Raw genomic sequence first — 22,490 nt, forward strand, 5'->3', positions numbered from 1 at the left:
ATGGTGCATATCAGATTTGCTTCCTTATATGCCGCACGCAAATTATTTGCATGTTTATTCAAAAATTATGTATACCAATGCATGAATATATTCACACTTTCCTTGATATTGGCACATATTTTAAAAACTTAATACTAGTTTCGTTTTTTAAAAAATGAAAACAACATACAATTATTAAACTATAAACATTAATAGTATTAATAGTAAACTTCTAATAATAGTAGAAGTTGTTGTTCATTATACTTTTTTTAGTATTTATATAATTTACATTTTTATATTGCAACCCTGTTTATGTGAACTTTTTATGGTCTCTGGAAAATAAAGTCAGATTTTCGTTGATCGTCGGACGGGGTGTTCTCCGTCTTTTTTAATTCATGAACATGCATTATTAATATAAAAACATAACATTCACTAAGTTAATACAATGAAATAAATAATATTCACTTTGTTCAAGCTTAAAAAAATTTCTTAATATTTAACTTTATTAAAATTATTAGTTTACCCACTAGCGACTTTTGTTAAGATTATTTCTCTACGGATAAGATGAATAGTGTACTCTACTTCATGTATCAGTACGCATCTTTATTCTGCTTTAAATAACTAATCTGACAAAGCTGGTATCCTTAAAAATTACGGACCTAACCTAATAAATTTAATGCTTTGTCAAGTTTATATTCTTTTACATAAATGCCGAGAGTCGCTACTTCTCAAAGGAGCTGTTACCTAAAAATTAATTCTTCAATATTTGAGGATCAAAACTGACTCGTCCATGATATCATAACAGGCCACTATATATATATATTGCTCAAGTAAGCTTTGGACATTGCAAACTAATCTTACCTACCAAGGCATGATGTCAGATGTTTCTTAGTTATGTGGTTAAACAACAGCTCTTGCTAGTTATTGTCATATGTTTTACAAAATTTAAATGAAATTAAAAGTTTAAATAGTTTGTAAAGAATAATAAATTATTAATAAAAAGTTATATGAATAAATGTTTTAGCAGCTAATTTTTCACATTTTTTACAACGGATATGAATTTTTAATGTCTCTGCTTCACCGATAAAAATTTATAAAAGTTAATTCAAGCGCCTATTATTTTACAACGTTACCGTGTTACCACCCTTTGTCTTTGTACCCATATATGTATTTAGGTAATTATTATGTAAAATGCAAACGTTAGTGTCAATTTAAATCTGAAATGTGAGCATTTTTATTCTTTTACATATAATACATAAAATTAAGAAGAAAGTAAATGTACAGTATAAATGTAATACAATGAAAGATGTTTTATTAAAAAACAGTTAATAAAGTTTTTGAAAAAATTATTTTTTTACAAATGCCCTAATGTTTCAACAATTTGATTTTTTTTTTGCTGAAAGCGAAATGCCGGTATTTTTAATTAAATTAAAATTTTTTACATATAAATGTAAGATTACCATCTAGTTTCTTAGTTACTTAAGCCAAGTGTTTGCTATTGTACTTAATCAGTTTTTTACTATCAAAAACCATATATAAAAACCAACTTATTATAATTCCTTACTAGCGTTTTATAAATGTGTTTGTACAAATGCCACCATAAACATTTTTGAAATAATGTAATCATTAATAAAATTATTATAGTTTTTATCAGTTAATTTGATAACCTTTATTTCAATTTGTAGTTTTAATATAAGAGTCCTATGGAGTCGTTCTAAATTTCAATTAACGTTATATAAAAAAGTATTAAATTTATGAAATAAGTAATACAAACAAATAATTTCATATAAATAACACAAAACCTTTAATATATATTTTTTTCTATGGTTGTGATTATGTAATAATGATAACTATTATACATTAAATGCACTCTAGCAATAACAAGCATTCCACATATTTTATTCACAAACATATTCACCAAATGACCAATTGGCTTGCAAAAGCCACTACTAAAAAAGACGGCCTACAGTAATAATTGGTACACAACGTATTGCTGCTTATGGTTTAGTCGGGCTAAGCATATCTCATGTTGCGGCAACAATTTTCCATTTAACTTTCAATACTTTTCATTTTTAATAAACTGCTTTACTGTGGACACTTGCACTCTTTATCGGATAAACGAACAGTTCAAGCTCTAAATATAATAAAAAGTATTAGCCTATAAAATATTTTGTGTGTTCGTGAAGTAATTTCTTTCTTTATGGATATATGTGTATATATTTGTTATTTAGTAGTATTATACTGAGCATAATACAGAAATTTTGTATTAAAAAACGTATAGAAATCATTTAATTACTGTTTTTTAATTATGGTCTGAACACAATTAAAAGCAAATGATTGAGAATAAAATAAACAAATTCATTAGATGCGGTAATACGTTAATACATCAAAAAAAGCTGTAAAATGTGTAAATTAATTAGAACAAGTTTTTGTTTTCTACAGTCAAAATTTTTAAAAACTTTCTTTTATAGATCATGTGCAGAATTATATCACAGTAATTTACTTAATTATACACATTAAATAATTATTATAAATTATACACATAAATGACTCTAAGCAATATATTAAATTAAATTTTAATTTTTTTAAACTCATACTCTAATATGAATATGAGTTTAATTACATTTACTAATAATATAAACATAGGTGCAATTATGAAAATGTAGTTTCGAATTACTAAAACGAAGTATCAAAATGCTTCTCCTTCAGTTATAACAAAACATCACGAAAAATTCAATAGAAGAAATTTTCATCTAGACCAGGGCTGTCCAAACCAGATCCGATCACGGGCCAGTACAAATCAGTATACTTATTGGAAGTCCGCAAACACAAATATATACGTTCATAGTTGTTTTGGAGAAAAATAAAAATACGGTTATAATGTTAAATTTAGTTTTATTAATTTATTAATGTAAACTCATTTATTTGGTATACTATAAAAATCAAATAATGTAATTTTACCAAAATACACCGAAAGATTCACTTTAAACACCGTTCAATCAAGCATTTAACGAGATATATCTTCCATTCACTTAAATTTTAAAATTAGTTCTTTTTAGTTAATTAATGGGAGATTTTGTTAAGTGGCTAATGATATAAATGAATTTTAATTGGACATTAAATTTTGAAATGGACATATTTTCAACATATAGAAAATTTGACCGACAAATTTATTCAAGCAAAATTTGTATAAAATCAAGTTCATAACTAAAAAGGACTTAACAATAATTTTTGATATTCTAATAAATTAATAAAAACAAAAGAATTTATTAAAAAATAATAATGAACTTAAAAGAAGAAAAATGAACTTTGTAAGAAAAAATGCAATAACTTATAATTTATGCTAATCGTTGTTTAACTAACCGTAGTAAAAATATACCGGAGTGAATGTACGCAATATATAATAAAAGATTCAAAACTAGTTGTGAAAAAAATTTATTGTTGAATAAGCCAGTATTATAAATGGAGTTGAAAATACCAGAACAGAAGAATGTTGTCCTAGTGCGTGATCAATCTAACGCCAAAAGTCCTAAAAATGCAAGTTAAACATTCTAAAAGCAACAATTTAATAATGTAAAAACAAGAGATCAAAGTATTTTTTATGTATTATAATTTATCGTAAAATGTTATACTGTGTCTGTGTCAAATTTAGTCTCGCGCTGATTATGTTCATAGTGAAGGAAGCCATTTTTCAATATTAAATTTTCCATTTTCAGGTAGAATAAGAAATTATAGTTGTTTGAAATAGACTCTTTTGAAGAACTATTATTTAATTTATTCATTATTTGTATTTAATTCCAAAAATTAACATTATTATTTATAAATATATCTACATAAATAGACATAAATAAATTTTAAACATTGTTCTAGCTCATTTTCGCCACCACTGTTTTCAACTAAAACATATATATAGCATTTAATAAACTTAAATACAGCCCTGAAATTTGTATTTCTGATTCAGTGAATGTATAAATAGTTTTTAAATTTTAAATATTCAATTGTTTTTTGTATAAATATATTATCTAATATTCCAAAAGAAATATTTAATGGCATTATATATGAATCGTTAATTTTACTCCATCGAAGACGATAACTAATTTCAAATATAAATTTTAAAAGTAAATTATGCTTAAAAGTTGTATTCTATTAACTCTAGTATATTCTGAAACCGGCTGTAATAAAATAGAGTTGTATTCTTTACAAAAACAAATTGTATAAATTTATATTATTGGTATAAGAATTGTACAGTAATTATGCTGTAAATTTTGCTTTTTAGAGCAGTACTATTTCGCTTTGCAAAGAGTGCAAGTCTGTTACTATTAGAAAAGTATAAAAATCAGTTAAATATGAGTTTCTCTAATAATCCCTATGAAAATTTAGTTGAAAATCTAAACACTACAACTTCTCCAGTTGTAAATGAAAATAACGGAGCACCAAATCTTCATAATTTTGTTACACCAAATTTCACTTACACACCAACCGTAAAATATCTACAACCAAATGGAGCTGTTGGACCAAACTCCACTGAAATGAATTGTCCTCAATGTGGAGCACATATTAAAACTAGGGTCCGTCATAGTGCTACTACAAAAACTCATTTAATGTGTCTTCTACTTTCATGTACATGGTAAGATCACTTAATCTATCTGTATAAATAAATATGGTATATGTATATTTATTTAATATAATATTAATAATAACTTGCATAAAAAATGTCTGTATTTTAGTTGCTGCCTTTTGCCATATTGCATGAACTCGTGTCAAAATACAAATCATTATTGCCCCAATTGTAACGCCTTTATTGGTTGCTATCAATAACTATAAAAACGGTATTTAATACCAAAAACAAATAATAAATTGTACAAGCCCCCGTTATAAAAAAAAGAAAACTTGTTTCATATTACATTCATACCACATTATTTTATGTAACTTTAGATTCGTACTTTTTTAAAGATTAAATTAAATTGTTAAATGGAATCAATAGCTAAGGCTGCGTCTTCGATTGGAATATTGGGTGAAAATGCAGTGGAATTAACGTGTCCTCGTTGTCAATGTCGTGTAAAAACAACAGTGAGATATCGTCCATCGATTAAAACGCATTTAAGGTGTTTGTTATTATCGTGGTGCTTGTAAGTTAATTATTAAACTATTTAATTTATTTATTGTTTATGTAATACCTTTCCATATATACTTTTAAGGTGTTGCTTCTTACCATATTGCATGGATTCCTGTAGAGATGCATATCATTTTTGCCCAATGTGTGGTTTTTTTATTGGGGTCAAAAAGTTTTAACTTAAAAATTAAAAATTGTATATTACTAAAGAAATGAACTGAAATGGTTATTAGAATTATCATATATAAGCGAATGAATTATAATTATTTATTTATAAAATATGTTAGTAACACATAAATGTTTTATTTTCACTAAAATAAAAAAGAATTATGTTTCCATCTAAGTATGAAAAATAAAAATATGAAAAAAATGCTTTAAAATAAATATTGACAATATTTTTGAAAGTCGCTGATTTAATATAAACAAAGAAAAAACTATTAAATATATGTCAAAAATATCGGCAACTTAATTGCACAATATCTGTGTTAAGAGGAAATATAACGAAGGTCATCTTTAGGTAGATTCATATTTTTACTTTGATAGATATTATATACAACAGAAATTATCATTCTTAGCATACAGCTTTTTAAATATTCAGTTCTACCTTTGACAGTATATGCAAAGTTTAAAAAAAACTTACTTTTATAGGAATGCGCGCTTTTCTGACAAAGTCGTTAAAATAAAAATCATATTTAAAATATATTAGTATCTTAATTAGGTTTTTTATTAACAATTTATAATATAAATTTTATTAAATAATTTTCGAAATTACAGAATAGAGTTACAAGACTTAGAAACTAATTTCATATATATAAAAAATGGTTTATATAAAAACGCAAACACCAAGTCACAGATATCTGTAAATATAAATACACGCCATTTAACTCCATTTAATTAATAAAACTTTTTATTAAATTTTTACGCTTTATTCGAACGAAAAAAAATAAAAATTAATTAGTTTGTGAAAAAAAAATTAAATATAATAATAAAATTAAACTAACAACATCATCAGCGGATATTTATTTTATATATCACAGCATTCTGCATGGAATACGGATTTTTGGTTTTATCTTATTGCCTATTTTTCATTTTATTGTCTACAGATGCCTTCCACCATTTGAGTTTAGATAAATAATTGTGTAAATTCCTTTATATGCCACAAATTTCGTACAACTAATTATTAAAGTACTGCATATTAATAATTTTTATAATTCCGTGTATATTAAGGAAAATGGCCTTAATTTCGTTGAAATGAAGGCTAAAATACTAAGGTAAATTGTAAGCAAAAGATAAAGTTGAGACAAAAACTATTCAATACTCATTAAATACTCATTGGTTGAGATAACGAAGAAGTGACATTTTTTTTAAATAAATATCAGTGACAGTTGACTTTAATAATACCTAATAAATATTTTGAAGGTAGTGCAAATTTTTAAATTTGAATATAAAGAAAAAAACTGTAACTGATTTTAATTTAAAATAGAGTGAAAAATAATAATTCACATACCACGTTTCCACTAAAGCTAATAAAACTACTGAATGCTAACCCTTATAGTCATAATAATCAACTTTTAAAATTTTCCAGATACAAATGGTGTTTGGAGCATGTAATTTTAAACATTCAATTTGTAAACAAAAAACATATGATTTCCTTAATTTGGGGCAGTATGAACACTTTCAAAATTAACTTAATTAACTCATTAAGGAAATTTGACTTAACGAAATTAAGGAAAATTGGCTGTCTGAACATAGTCATAACACTAATGTGTGCCTTAACATATCAACAATGCTTTACCTGAAATTTATATTATTAATAATGCAACCCTGTTTATATGTGAATGTCAACCAAATACAAATCTGTGTATTTTAAATGCCGCCACTCTTTGTTACTTTAGTTTGTTTTCATTAGTGGTATTGTTTCTACTTATAAACTTATAAGTTTAGTTAAATATAATTATATATTTAAATTTGGCTTTATCTATTTAATGCAAATTTTTTATATAAGGAAATAAAATGGACGTTTTTAATTCAATTCAATGGCAAAATATTGACAATAAATTTGGACCAGATAATGTAACTAATAAGATTGTTTATAGATTATTATGTTATTACATTATATTTTTGAATAAGTAATTGAATCTCATTTATTGTAGAATAGCAACATACATTTTCCATCTAATAAAATGTTGAATAACGAAAATGGGTTCGAAAGGTATAAGAGATTAGAACCGGTTACAAATATCAAACGTGTTAGCTACCAAGGTATAAAAAGAAAAACCCTAATTGATTATTTCGCTTTATGCAATTATTTTCATTTTCTTTAATAGGAGATAGAAATGTTAAAAAAGTACCAGAAATAAGAACTCAATTTGCAAGAATTCAAAGAAATCAATTCTCGCAATTAAAATCAAATAGAAGTCAGAGTGAAACTAGTTTAAATAAACTTCATTCAGTCCAATATTGTAAAGACCAATTTGTAAACAAATCCGACAAAGAATTCAATAACCAAAATATTGAAAGAGAGAACTCACCAAAAATACCCGAAATATTAAGTGAACTTAAGTCTCCACAACAATTGCCACATAGTAAAATTAGTGAAAATGTTTTTGCGGGTGCGGATATAAAATTATTAAAAGAAAATCTTTTTCAAAGAAGCAAGAGTGATTTAAACACCAATCGGTCAAATCTAACAACATCTCATCGCTCTATTCGTTCTATTCCTAAAAAACGTTCTAAATCTAACCAACCACTACAAACTGATATATCGTCCAAGGAATCACCGAAAAAAAGAAGCTACAGCCAAGAAGATGCCAGACGCTATATTGAGGAACAAAAAAAGAAACGTTCAATGTGTAAAAATGTATCGCAAGCTGATAAAAATAAAATTAAGCTGGATAAAGAAGAAATAAAGAAACGTTTACAAGAATTACAAAAAAATACAAGAAAAATAATTTCCAAAAATTTACAAAAGAAACAAAAAAAGACTGAAACAATAGCACCAAATATTACTCACACTATCGGAATACACGGTAATTTAAATGAGGGAAGTATAAAATTTAGAAAACCAATTGACCGAAAAAAGTTTCATAAAAACGAATACATGAATAAAATAGAAAATATTGAAACAGATGAAAAGAAATTAAAGACAAATAATACAAAATTGGAAGAAATCTCCGATCAATGTAAACCGACATCGATTACGAATGAACGAAAAGATGATCACATCAAAAAAAATGAAAAACCTAAAGTAAATGCTACAAGAAAACATATTGGTTTACTACGTAAACCGGAACAAAAGGATTATTCATTTGGTGTCATCAATGAATCAAGATACAACAAAGAAAGCGATGCACTGGAAAAGCTTACACCGCATCTAAGCACCCCGCAAAATGAATGTAGAACAGAAAAAGTTCAAATTGACAAAAGAAGACAAGAGCACATTGAAGAAGACGGGCAAGATATAAATATTAAAAGTAACAGTCATACATTAGAAATACCTCCGGTACAATTAAAACCTATTGACAGCAAAACAAAATCAGTGGAAGTACAAGTTAGCGCCACAGAAACACATTTAAACGCAGTTATGGGTCAAAATAATAAGAAAGCGGTAGAAAAAGAGCAGTCTGATTTGCCATATTGGTTGAAACCAAGTGCTGTTCAGATTTACCCATATAATTTTATAATGGCGGTTCGCAGGAAATTAGAAGCAATAACTAGAACACCTCAGGCACATATTACAGAATATACTCAAACTAATAGTACACATAATAAAATTACATCTACTAGGGATTTAATATTAAGTCAAGAGTTAGACAGTAAAACAAATTCAATACCTAATAGCGTCATTAAAGAATACTCAAAAATTGATACAATAGATATGAAACCTCAGTCTAATACTGCTTTAGATGTTAATGTGCAACCAGCAAATTATACACCACGAAATACAATGTGCCTAGTCAATGAATTGATGAAAAGTGCACAAACAATAACAGAGGACTCACTGAAGTCTAAAAGTATTTCAGAGTTAAACGTAAAAACACTCAGTTCAATATCGATAAATATGTCATCGAATAATATTTCAGAAATTTGTTACAAGTCGAACTACCATCATGAAAGCTTGGATGCAGAAATGAAATCAAAGCCCTCACAACGACAAGTTGAATTAAAATCTAATGGTATACGAGATGATGATGATACAACGGTATCAAGTTCAATTTTTAATAGCCCCAAGAAAGGTGCACATGTTAAAACAGAGGATACTAAGTCAACTTCTGAGGTTAGTCCGCTTTCTTTGGAAAATGTGGAGCAGCTCAAAATTTCTTCACGTATTAGTAAAAGTTTTGAATCAAAAACTAGCAAAACATCTGACAGTGATAGTACTGAAACTGCATCATACCATCTTCAACAATACAAACCAAAGCAGTTATTTAATGACCAAACCGAAGTTAATATGAATGAACTATTAAGTGATTTTAACCGCAGTTTAACGCAGGTTATCGAGGTTAATGAACAATTAAAAAGCACAATTGACAAATCCTACCAAATTTTTAATTCTTATGATACCACAAAAAGAAGTACTCCACGAACCGCGTCAAGTGATAATTATTCAACAGACTTCGAGGGTTCTACTAAAGAAAATCTGTTATCAGAAATGAACAAAATAACGGAATTGTCGAAATCATCAGAAATGACTGAGAAAAACGTTAAAGAAAAAAGTCAATATGAAGATGAATTGACAGTCTCATTAAATTCAAAAAGTAAGTATCAGTCTTCCCAACGTTCCAATAAAAAATGTATAGTGCCAATACTTGTTATAGACTCATTAAGTAATTCAAGTGATTTTTCCAAGAATTCAAATGAAACTATAAATAGCTTGGTTGATCACAATGATGGAACTGAAAAAGAAGAAAAAATTTCGCTACAATATGAGGAACAACTAAAAGCTATAGAACAATTAAAATCTGATTTAAAGCAAACAATTGTAGATTCTGTAGCATGTAGAAATAATTTTAAGTCCATATGCAATAAGCCATTGACCACATCAAATACTAGCGATTCTTCACGTGTGACATCAGACAAAAAGCTTAAAAGAAAAAATTATTCTACTGAAACATCAAAAAAAATGTTAAATTCTTTAAATTTCGACGAATCACCTAAATCAACGAACACTATATCAACCAACAAAAATGTAGAGAACTTACTATCACATTCAGAAAATAATTCAGTGAAAAACAAAGAGCAAACAAAGAGCACAATAAATGAAAGTACACCTAAAACACAGAATTTAACTGGATCCTTTTCATCAAAAAATAAAAAATTCATCAAAACCAAAAAAACTTTCAATATTTTAAATGAGGATATGAAACAAGATCATGATTTCTCTAATAAGGAATATGGAGACGAAAATAATAGCAATAGCATTTGGAAATCTACACATTCGAACCGTTCTCATAATAATACTACTGACAAAATACGAGAGAATTTAATTAAAACTAATGTTAACACTACACGTGGAGAATATCAAGGACAGCACTTTACTGATATGTTGAAAGAAGAGCAATTTAACACACAAGATGAAACTAAATCTTTTCTATTAAGATTCACTACTACTTCTCTAATAGAAAAAAGCAGTGAAGATACTAGCAGCCCATCAGCGACTTCACAAGACTACAAATCCACTAACAAAAGAACAACATCAACAGCATCAATAAAAACGAAATCTGTAAAATCCATAGGCAATGAATTGTTAAAAATCTTTAATAAAAGTGATTTGGATATATCAATTATATCCTCTAATCGTTCAGAAACTTCGTTAAATTATTCAAATTTTGGACTTGTAAGTATATATGATTTTATACACAAACTCAACATTTTTAAGCTTTGTTATTATACTTTTAGTATGAAAAAGTAATTAAGAATGAAACTTCAAAATCCGAACATTTAGCGGCTCTACTTAAAATGCGTGAGAAAGCGTTACTAGATCGCGCAAAAAGCCAAATTGCTCTGCTAGAAGTCCAGAAGGAGAAATATAAATCACGGGGTTTAGTAATGGAACTTTCAGCTATTAAGAAGAAACAACGTGCCATATTAATAAAAATGGAAAAGGAACGTGAAGAAATCAAAAGGTATTATTATTTTATATGATATTTTTTACAAAATTTTTACAATAACTTAGCAAGTGTTATTTATAAATTGATTTGTTAAATAACAGACCTTATAACAGATCTAATATACAAGTACATAATAAACTTAGTTTGAAACTAATTAATAAATACACGTAAACAAAATTCATTAAATATATATGTATATATATAGTTACATTTTCTTTTTATAATTTTTTTTTTTGTTTTTTTTGATACTCATACGTTTATTTTTGTAATAGGACGTTTCTTACTATATAGCTGATTCAAAATTTATGCTTCTCGTATTTATATATATACGTAAACTATTTTCTGCATATTGTATTATATTTATATATTTCATTTATCACAGAGAATAATACACATGTACACATTTGCTTGTCTGCTTTTTTGTCGTCTGATAGTGCTCTGGGTAAAATCAAAATAATATTTATGGCGCCAATTTGACGCACATTCATTTTCCAAGTACAAAGAGTGCACATCAGATATATAGATTTGATGATCTCTACTCCAATAATTTGTTTTTGATTTTATCTTTACTTTATAAACAAAAGCTCTAGCCATTAGTTTAGATGCATTATAATATAAAATTATGAGTACTTAAATATTTAAAAAATATTTATTAAATATATTCTAGGATAATACTAATCAAAAATTATTGTCGTGTTTGCATAACTATTAATTAGAGTGTCATGTTAATTAATTAGATTGCTAAAAGGAATTTAATTTAATCGACATTAAAAAAATACAGTTAATAAATAATTAGTATTTATTATATAAATATAAGTAATAACGATAAATTCATACATATTATTTATCAACTGCTGTTATTTTTATTTTTAACGACAATTTCTTACTATTATTACTATTCAACATTAGACATTTTTTCTTTATATATGATACTATCTCTTAAATCCGTAACATAAACATATATCTTAAATCCCTAATGTATATATATATATATATATATATATATATATATATATATATATATATATATATATATATGTTTGTTATTTAGAAAATTGAAAAGAATATATATCCTATATATATATTTACTTTTAGCTTTTTAAATAACAATCACAAGTCCAATTATATATTTTTAAACGAGCTAGTTGGTTAATGTTAAATAAGAGAACACTTTTTAAATTAGTTTTAAAAAGTATATTTTATTATTATCGTTATTTTGATTATAGTCTATAGCCTTTGTCAAGATATATTTGTATACAACATTGTCTTTGTTATATTCGGTAGTGACAAAAAAAAAATTTTAAGGTGCTACGAAATTATCTTAGAGAAAAAGGAGTGATATGAAAAATAATAATTATTGGAAAAATGTGTGGGATTTAATGTGTTGTTGGCAATGTGATTTGTGTAGACAGCAGGGTAGTTACAAATCAGTTGAGTTCAATTTATCATGTATTTTTAGGCAATTGAAAAAGTGGATGACGTATTAAAACTTCTCCGTACCAAAAATCAATTTGCAATGTATATCTTACTTTAGTATTTCATTTCGTTAATGTTTTATTCATTCAGAAAGTTATCTATATATTTAAAAAATGAAATTCGGTGAATGAAGTATCGGTGAATGCAACTAAGAGAGATATTAATATAGATTGAATTATCTTTGTTTTAATAATTTTGTTATTGATAACTGTATATATGAAAGATTCAACTCAGTTGCACATCTATAGTAGTATTTACAATCCTAGATATTGAATTCGGTAACCGAGTAACATAATAACAGTGCAAAAAAAGCATTAAAACAAAAAATATATACTTAAAATATGTGTTGTTATTGCCGCTATGCACTAATACTATATTACTAGTTCACCGAACTCATTTCTTGAGATTGTAAATACTAATATAGAATACCTCAATGCCATCTAGTTAAGCTAAATTGGCTTGATAACTATAAATTTAACCTATGATATGCTTAATCTATCATTAAATTTTAACAAAAAAATAATATTCGCAATCTGCAAATTTGTAATTAATAATTATTGTATTTAATAATTAAAAACTTGTATTATTATTTTATATTTTTAATTAATTTTAATTGAGTCGAAACTCTAGTTATATTCAAGATACTAATCTTATTTCATATAATTTTATTCACACTGTATTCGATTAATCCAAAACAAAATTATATTTAATCTAAATATAAAAAAATATATACTTCCAACCACATAAACTTATGAAACATAGTCATCAAAACGTCCCAGTGAAAATTTTACCTTATACATATGTATATATTTATATGTAGCTCTCAATAAAAGAATATTGCACAATGAATTTTCTTTATCTTATTTCAAAATAACGTATTCATCCTCCCCTCTTCTTGTTTCTGTAAAAATAATTATAGTCGTTGCTTGTGCACGCACATTGCTGCTATATTCAAAAGTACGAGACCCAAAAGACGTCCCCATTTCTGCTTCCATTCATAAATCTACTCACAATATGAAAAAAAAGCAATACACTCTGTTTACATTTTTTCGGATTGTTTGTTTGGGGCAGATATTGTTTTTACTTTTATTTATAATTTATTCTCTCCAAACGCTTTCTGCTCTCACATTTTCAGCATTCTGTATATCTATCTCAAATATTGTTTTGAATGCCTTAACGTATCGCGTATCTTAATATTAGTTTGTTTTATGAGTACGCAAGGGAATGCGAAAGACGTGAGTTCTCCACCGCGATCATATTTTCCGGATTTATATCTTGAGTATTCGTTCACGCGGTAAACATTAGTGTATAGTGTATATTGTGTGGTTCAATTTATTGAAATATAAATCAAGTAAATATAAAAATTTTTGCGTTTGTTTATGTTTAAAAAATTCTTTTTTTTTATTATTTTATTTTTGCTTCTGTTTTAATAAATAAAAGTTTTTGTTTTCATTTCTCGAAATGGTGTTTTTACATATGACGTACAAAAATTATTTACTCTAGAACCGACAATAAATGATATTGTCGTTGAACCCGCATTCCCTTTACACCGACATATCTCCGATTCTTTGGGTGTATTTGTTTTGAACGTTTTAATTCGTTTTGATGTGTTTTGAATGTTGCAAGTCGGCATAATACCAACCTTGAATAATTTTCTTTATAAAATATTCAAATTTTTAAGCTTTTATTGATAATGTTTTTATTGAAACAAGTTTATAAAATTGTAAAAGTATGTGAAATATAAAAGCGAAAAACAAGATTTTAATTTATAATTATGAATATACAAAATATGTATATATACAAAATTATATATCCAAATAAAATCCACAAAATTCTGACGTGCCAAATATGCTTTTCTATATATTTATGGATTTATGGTATAATTTAATGCCAATAAGCAAACTTAACTTCTCAATTTATTTTGCATAAACACTATAAAGCTACTGAGCTCTCATATTTGTGCGAAAGTTTGCATATAATTAGATACAAAATAATATTAACACAACAATAATAATACAAAATCACAAAGTTATATTCATTTTGAACTGATCAGAATTAGAGCCGTGAAAATATATAAGAATTGTATAAGTGAATCAATAATATTATTAAAAGAAATTTATTTGAATTCATTATCCTTATATACATACATAAGTGCGCCGAAAAGTTTTTAATCTTATTCAATAGATGGAACCTTTGAACAGAAAAAACTATTTCGTTATTCCAAAATTTCAACTGTCAAAGAATATGTATTAAAATATAAGTGCATTGGACTATATAAGAAAACAAGGAATAAAACTTTTGAACATATAAAAATTCCATTAAAGAATGGCTTAATAAGTTCTACGGGTAGTCTGTCTCAAAAAACTCAATTACCGAACTAAAGTCAAAATTAAAAGCGCCACATAATATGGCTACTTAAGGTTCCAAGAACAGTCGGGTCTACGTCCCGGAACCAATCGTCAATCACTACGATTAAGTGCCGTTCACATTCGCCCAAAGAGAAATTGCAAGCAGATCCCAGCAAGTTACGCCAACAACAACGTGACTACTTATGTTCTATATACATAAATTTGAGGCTTATTTGACTGGCTGCTTGATGTACTTGAAGTTACAAGATTACTACTTCTTATTTTGGTTATTGTGGTTATTGTTACCAAATGCCGACATAAGAGCAAACACAAAAAAATTAACAAGATATTGCACAATTACACTAGTTACGGAAGGTGATAGGGAGATGGAAACGAGTAAGCATGAAAGGTATATGTTAAGGATATTAAACCTCATCTGGGCCCAGGGGAAGGAATTTTAGAATATCGATGAAACAGAGCCTTAAATAAAAACGGTTTAAATTTGTGTGTGTATTTGAAAAAGAAACATATGGGTGCCAAAATTCCAGTTGAAGAACACATTGGAAATATACGTGTTTATGCGTAACAAATTACTGTTTAGCACATGGTTGTATCCTGACCTGAATTGGAAGAATACAGTTCTTGCTGTACGAGGAAGACGTTATTTATCTCTAGAAATATGAAGCAGAGGCCTGTTGAGAACCTTGTTTTTAGACAACCGTGTTCAGAACCTTTAAACATATTCATGCACAATAAGAAGGTTTTCTTCTATTGATTTATAACTATGAACAATACATATCCCCATAAATGTACTATTAAAACAAATCCTCAATCAACTGATGAATAAAAATCTCAAATGCCTACCAATGCAACTAAAATAGCCAAAGAAATAAGCCAAAATAAATTATAATAATTGTCTTAGAAGAAAATCTTAGAAGTATGCTTATGGGTTAAAGTTGTGACTCGAATTAATAAATAAACCCAGTAAATCCATTTATAAGAAAGGTGTAGAAATGTTAATAAAACATTAATATAATAAAATTAACTCTAAGGTATTAAAGTTAAAGCAAAACATATTAATAAACAAATTTTACTTTAAATAAATTATTCTCATATGCAAATAAGTTTTCATATTAAATATTTTTCGGTTCATCTATTAACCAACTATTCTCAAAATATAAAGGATATTCATTTTGATGAGAAAACAATATATTTAGTCGTCCTTGATCGCGTTGACTAGCCTCCACCAGTCAGCCCGATTGGTTACTTGCTGTCGTCAGTTGGTAGTACCGAGCGCCCCCAAATCGTTGGTCACCTGGTCCTGCCACCGAAGCTGAGGACTTTCTGTACCGCGTTTTCCAATCAACCACCGGTACCGAATCAAACACCTTTCTAGCCGGAGTACTTTCTTCCATTCGCACGAGCGAAGCCGCTGAATATTTTCTATATCAATGTTGCGGTATAGCTCATACAGCTTATCGTTTCATATAATTCGATGCTCGTCACCAACGCGTAAGGGATCATAGATTTTCCGAAGAATTTTTCTCTCGAATGCTCTTAACGAGTAATTATGATACCAATATTCAAATTTTACTCAGAAGCGATTGATGGAGATTTGATTTTATTGCTTAAAATTAACATATTGTGCGATCTATCGGACCCTAACGTGCGAAGCTACCTCCGAAAAAAAGAAGAAGAAAAATTCAGTCTCATATCTCAAAAATCTATCCACAGAAATTTTGTTCAATATAATTTTTGAATTGAACGGGCTAAAATACAAAAAAAAAATATTAAGGACATTAAATTTATAAACTAATCTTATTTAAATAAATATATTGAAATTTATTAAAATAATTAAATAGGTATATAGCCAATAGAATACGAGGTCAGGAACTAAAAATTACTCATTGTACTCATAGTTAGATTTATTAAAAATATTTAATACACTGCCACTACTGTTGTACATTAATTAATTTAATTAAAATTTATATAATTACAAATAGTCTGATGTTTCCGGTAATATTTGAGGAATGTTGAATTTAAAATATATATACAGTAATCTCCTCTATAACGCGGTAGATTGGTTTCGCGTTATAGAGGTATTCCCGTATACACCCATGCAAGGGTAGGCGAAGCTAATTATGAACTGTACAAATCCCCGCGTTATATGGGTGAAGGGCCGTGTTATACGGGGGACTGAAATCGTGTAATATGAAATGCGTTATAGGGGGGATTACTGTATATGTATATACAAACATATATAAATATCTATAAACTAGTATAGTTTCAATTTTTATTTTCAATTATGAAATTTTGGAAAATTTAATTTCTATCATATTTAGGTAATCAATTAGAGCAAAACATTTTGTTATCGCATCAAAATATTTGTTAAATATAGTCCGTAATTTTTATTTATAATTTAATTGTTCTTGTTCTTAACTAAAAATATTTGTTACTAAAAAGGCCATGCTCTCAATGTAAACACCGTGTGTAGAGAACTTACTACGCTGTCCGTTTCGGTAGATATTGCTTCTACGAGTACGAGTACGAGTACGCGTACGAGTACAAACACTACAAATATGCAGCGTTTGCAGCAAAGTAAAGTTGTATGTATGTCAGCACTTAGTTTATCACTTGGGGGAACATTCCAATGAGATACTTTAAGAAGACTCACATTCATATTCGTACATGTGCATGCTAAATTCAATAACAAATAACAAACAATCAAGTGTTTGTTTACTATATTAACAACGTATTAAGTTGTGTTTTATATAGTATGAAGTATGATGTAGTATGATGTTTCTCTGTATTGTCAAATGGTTTAAATTAATTCATGCATAAAAAGATGTGTGTTTTTTGTTGTTATTTATTATCAATATCAATATTTTTATATTGCTCTGTACGTTTATTCTCGATATTATTGCTTATTAATTAATTTTATTAGCATAATTGTTGTAGTTTTAATTTTGCTTTGTTTGTTATTTGTTTATTCTGTTAAGTATTCGCAATAATTATATCGTCTCTATCTGGTGGTTACACTTTTTATCTGAGAGATAAAATATTTTCGTTTGCTAAACAGAATAAAACAGAATAAAGTAATTAGTACATGTCTTAAAAAATTTCTTGATATACAATCTTATCTTTTTTTTAAGATTAATACAAACTGTTTCGTCAACATCATTTGAAAACGCATTCCATCCAACTGAGGCGTACACAATTCCTTCAGTAGACGGTTTTCAGTGCACTGATAAAGTACAAAAACGACTTTCACCACTAGCTGCTGTATCCATTCGTTCCATCCAACAAAAGAAAGGGCAGGATACTAATGGCACACCGACTGCAACACATTCGGCTCCTATAATACGTGGAAATTATCATTTGGAATTTTCTCCTGTATTAGAAGATTTACTCAAAAAACGCGAAGAAGATTTACGTAAACGCCGTGAACATGTGCAAAATTTAATACAATGGCATCAAAGATTAGATCAAGAAGAAGCAGAAGTGTTAGAGTTGGAACGATTGCTGCTTAAATGTAATAATGCGCAACCAAACACTTTACAAACAACAAACACTGATACTGATACTACAGCAATATATCTAAATAATATAATTGGGAATAAGGTTTCTGATAAAAAAGAAAATACTTCAAACAAACAAACTGAATCGAAAAGATCGAAAAAAATGGAACGTCATCTTAAGGAGATTGAAAACAGTTTACGTGAGCTAAACACTTTATCATCCAGTAGCACGGCAGTACAAAATGATATAAATAGTAGTACAGAAAGTGTGGATTACGTCCGCATCAGTGGTCATAAATTAAATAAATTGTGGCGCCGTCTTACTTCCCAACAAATAGATAAGTTTGAACCTTGCAAACGTTATAAAGTATGTAAAACTGATTTAGAGAAAATATATGAAGAAGCTAAAATTGCTGTATTACATGATTTTGCACAAGATGAAGAACGTATAGCTGTTGATTTACTAGAAAGAAGTGATACGGAGAGAAGTATTAATAAAAGCACGAATGGAAGTGAAATATCATATAGCGCTGGTGGTACTATTAAAGTGCCTCCTTTAAATCTAAGTCCTAGTACTGTACCGTCTTCATGTAGCGAATCTAATTCAGGTGAATCACAACTATTAACAAAGACAGATATTTCAGAATCTGAAACTGAAACTGAAACGAACAAATTCAAAAATAATATTAAACCAATAGTTGTTATGCAAGAAAAATATGTACAAAAGTTGAAAGAGCTAAGTGAACGGAATATATTGCCCCATGCTGGATTGCACCGTAGTCTATCTGATACGCAAATTCCAATGTTAACTATAGTGCAACCATTTGCTACCACAAATCAACAACTAAGTTTAAACAATTCTAAAACTCTTAAGGAAAATCCAACTTTAAATGAATGTGCAGAGGTACTAGAAACGCAACAAATTAAAGAGTCTATTAAAAGTGTTAATGCTTCACCGGAAACTCCTTTAAAGAAACTGTCGGAAACTAGAGAGTATATAAACATTCCTGCGGAACATCTTAACGTAGACGCCACTTCTTCGACCAGTATTTCAAACAATTCAGATACAACGATAAAAACATCAGAACTATCTAACGATGAAGATATTTTTTCTCCTTTCAGCGAAGGTACAAGTTCTAGTTCAAATGATTTATTAAAAAAAGTTCGAAAATATACTGCTTACGCTAAAAACTCCGAAAATAATATAAGTTTACTTCCACATGCGGAAACCATTAATCAACAAATCAAAAATGATTCCTTTAAACATTCAATAGAAAAACCTCATACAACATTTGATGCAATGAATTTGGAACTAAACTCAAAATTAAACACAAGAGAACAAGATAAATGCGATAAACTTTTAGAGACTCCAAGTGTTTCAGAACTGTTATCATTGCACTCTCAAGAAGTATCAACAACTCTTAAAACAGATATTGTTAGCTCTAAAAACTCATCACCTCAACAAATGCCCGATATGTCACCAAATTTGAAAGAAATTTCATCATCTATATCCCAACTCTTAGAATCAAATTCATTTCCTCCAACCGAGTTAACCACAAAGGAATCTTCAGGCAGTGTTATACTAGAAAAAGAAAAATCTGAAAGTTCTATTTGTACTCAACATAACTTATCGTCTGATACATCGTCTGTCAAATCTGATAATGAGTCCCAACATATAAATGAACTTTCCAACGATAAGTTATATACCTCTACAAGTGCGTTAAAAAGATACGAAGAACAACTATTAAACGAAGTAAAAAATAAAAATCAGAAGGATTATGAATACGAGTCAGATTTTGAAGCAGGCAGTGATGAAACCAAAATAGAAGATATCTCAATGCCGCAAATTGAGACTACATTTGATGTCACCTTAAGTAACAGCTTTGAGGAAAACAAAACTGTATCGAATAATAATTGTTCACTTCCGGCGCCACCAAATGATAACAAAGCAGAACTTTTACCACCACCACCACCACCTCTCTCTCTGTCTCCGTCGCCGTCTCCAATATCATCAAATTCTACCGCCAGTTGTAACAGTCAATTAATGCCTGATATTATAAATGAGCTTGAAGTTCGGCGTTGTCAGCAAATTAATGCTGAAAATGATGTAAGTTGAAAAAAGACTTGTAGTTATATATCTTTCACTCACGTTATTTCAAAAAATTTCTTAGCAACTCTTACAGTTTGAGCAGGTCGCATCTGTGTCGTATATGTATATGCGTGAAATACCAAACAAACCCCCTCCACCATACGTACCGCCGGCACATGGTAGTCCTATGACCACAATTTTTCCATCCGAAGAACGCATAAAAGATATAACCTATCGACGAACACACGAGTTGTATTGCGAATACTTAAAGACTGGTAAGCATAATATAAAAATAAAAATTAAAAGAAAAAGAAAATTTTTAGAAGAATTCTAAAAAAATGATATCTTACAATTACAGATTACATTAGCGAAAATGGGGAAAAATTATCTTTGCTGATCGATGAAAAAATAACAAACATATATGAGCGAATAATTATTGATATATGTCGTGAGTATATTGAGGAACATAAAGAGGTGCTAATGCAGGGTGACCCAAAGAACTTTCACAGCAATTTAGCTTTTTTCAATCCTCCCGACCGGTTGCGTTGCTTACAAAATAACATATATAAAGAAGTACGGCGTTGCCTTGCAATGGATAAAGCATCGCCGAAGCGTGCACATGTATATTCTGTTTATGGCCAACGTGCAAAACGTGACGATATTGGAAAAATTATTATACAAGAAATGTATGATGAGGATGATAAATGGTGTAATTCCCATAGAGAGGAGTACGAAGTTATTAATTTAATTGTGGAAGAAATGTTGTTGAACAATATACGCCAAATAGCTAAGGAAGTCTTTCACGAGGAAGGTGGGAAAATTGAAGAGAATACTAAAGTATTGGAGAAATCAAATATAATAGATGAAACTGATGTAGATCTAGATGAAAGAATATCTACAAATGTCAAAGATGGAAAACATTGTAAAACAGACAATTCAAATATTGTTAGTTAAAAATGTATTTGTTTTTCTTTCTAAGTCTACATTGTATATGTATAGTAATGTACTAAGTCTTATATCGAGAAAGCACCGCTAAAGTACTTAATTTTTTTAGTCACGATTGCTTCCTCTATATATATAATTTCTAATTTCAGTTTTTCGACTGTTCAAATTCGAAGTTATTGTTTTGCCATTTATTAGTTTTTATATTTATTGTAAAAGGTTTTTTATTTAAAAATGCTTTGAAAAGTTGTTATATCTTTTAAAACTTAAATGAAAAATACTCAAAACATGTTCTTATCCCAAATTTTAAGTTGAGGATTCAGAATTAAAGATACAATTAAATAAAACAAAGCTTATAACGAATTTCAAATTTTGATTTTGTAAATTTTATACTGTGAAATGATTATAAGGTGTATAAAAATACCTTTCACTATAACTATATAAATACAACTATAATTATAGCTATAAATATAACTTTAATTATAACTAACTATAACTAAACTATAATTATAACTATAATAAACAATAACTATAATTATAACTATTACTATACCTCAAAATATAGATTAGTATATGGTATAATGAAATTTTGCACCCCAAATTTGCTATGTTCATAATGTCGTATAACTTGATAAAGTAATTTTGCTGCTCTGCGGTCGGTCAATTCTTTACCATTAAAAGAGTTTTGCACAGCTCAAAGCAAATGGTAGTCTGTTGGTGCAATGTCCATGCTAAACGGTGAATGTATCAAAACTTCCCACCCAAGTTTCGTCAATTTTTTTCGAGTCATCAAATTTGTGCGTGACCTGATATTAGCATGGTGAAACACAACTACTTTTTCATTGACCAATTCTATTCGTATTTCCTTGATTATGTAACAATCGGTCGAGTTGGAGCAGTAGAGAATTCTATTAG

General features: G+C 28.1%; 3 protein-coding genes across 4 annotated transcripts; all 3 read left to right on the forward strand.

Moving 5' to 3' along the window:
* The first annotated feature begins 4,249 nt into the window (after positions 1-4,249).
* Positions 4,250-4,926, forward strand: LOC119682400 (lipopolysaccharide-induced tumor necrosis factor-alpha factor homolog). Its single transcript, XM_038095834.1, has 2 exons — positions 4,250-4,606; positions 4,707-4,926. The coding sequence occupies exons 1-2, from the start codon at positions 4,326-4,328 to the stop codon at positions 4,795-4,797; spliced, it is 372 nt and encodes a 123-aa protein (XP_037951762.1). The 5' UTR covers positions 4,250-4,325; the 3' UTR covers positions 4,798-4,926.
* A 2-nt stretch (positions 4,927-4,928) lies between these two features.
* Positions 4,929-5,367, forward strand: LOC119682401 (lipopolysaccharide-induced tumor necrosis factor-alpha factor homolog). The gene is made up of 2 exons (XM_038095835.1): positions 4,929-5,108; positions 5,178-5,367. Exons 1-2 carry the CDS (start codon positions 4,951-4,953, stop codon positions 5,269-5,271), a joined length of 252 nt encoding a protein of 83 aa, XP_037951763.1. The 5' UTR covers positions 4,929-4,950; the 3' UTR covers positions 5,272-5,367.
* Positions 5,368-7,131: 1,764 nt separating this feature from the next.
* On the forward strand, positions 7,132-21,778 carry LOC119686195. Of its 2 annotated transcripts, none has more exons than XM_038100700.1 (7): positions 7,132-7,165; positions 7,246-7,354; positions 7,420-10,928; positions 10,991-11,217; positions 18,179-20,651; positions 20,728-20,908; positions 20,992-21,778. In XM_038100700.1, the coding sequence occupies exons 2-7, from the start codon at positions 7,276-7,278 to the stop codon at positions 21,585-21,587; spliced, it is 7,065 nt and encodes a 2,354-aa protein (XP_037956628.1). In that variant the 5' UTR covers positions 7,132-7,165; positions 7,246-7,275; the 3' UTR covers positions 21,588-21,778. The 2 variants fall into 2 exon arrangements, with proteins under 2 accessions (XP_037956628.1, XP_037956627.1); XM_038100699.1 differs by having other exon boundaries at positions 20,716-20,908; positions 20,992-21,777.
* The last annotated feature ends 712 nt before the right edge of the window (positions 21,779-22,490 follow it).

This window comes from Teleopsis dalmanni, chromosome 2, assembly GCF_002237135.1.
Source record: "Teleopsis dalmanni isolate 2A chromosome 2, ASM223713v2, whole genome shotgun sequence".
NCBI lineage: Eukaryota > Metazoa > Arthropoda > Insecta > Diptera > Diopsidae > Teleopsis > Teleopsis dalmanni.

Coding starts and splice junctions, on each gene's coding strand:
- LOC119682401 (XM_038095835.1), top strand. CDS start 4,951: ATGGAATCAATAGCTAAGGCTGCGTCTTCGATTGGAATATTGGGTGAA. Junction 5,109..5,177: donor TTGTTATTATCGTGGTGCTT/GTAAGTTAATTA, acceptor TATACTTTTAAG/GTGTTGCTTCTTACCATATT.
- LOC119682400 (XM_038095834.1), top strand. CDS start 4,326: ATGAGTTTCTCTAATAATCCCTATGAAAATTTAGTTGAAAATCTAAAC. Junction 4,607..4,706: donor CTTCTACTTTCATGTACATG/GTAAGATCACTT, acceptor TCTGTATTTTAG/TTGCTGCCTTTTGCCATATT.
- LOC119686195 (XM_038100699.1), top strand. CDS start 7,276: ATGTTGAATAACGAAAATGGGTTCGAAAGGTATAAGAGATTAGAACCG. Junction 11,218..18,178: donor GAACGTGAAGAAATCAAAAG/GTATTATTATTT, acceptor CTTTTTTTTAAG/ATTAATACAAACTGTTTCGT. Junction 20,652..20,715: donor AAATTAATGCTGAAAATGAT/GTAAGTTGAAAA, acceptor AAAATTTCTTAG/CAACTCTTACAGTTTGAGCA.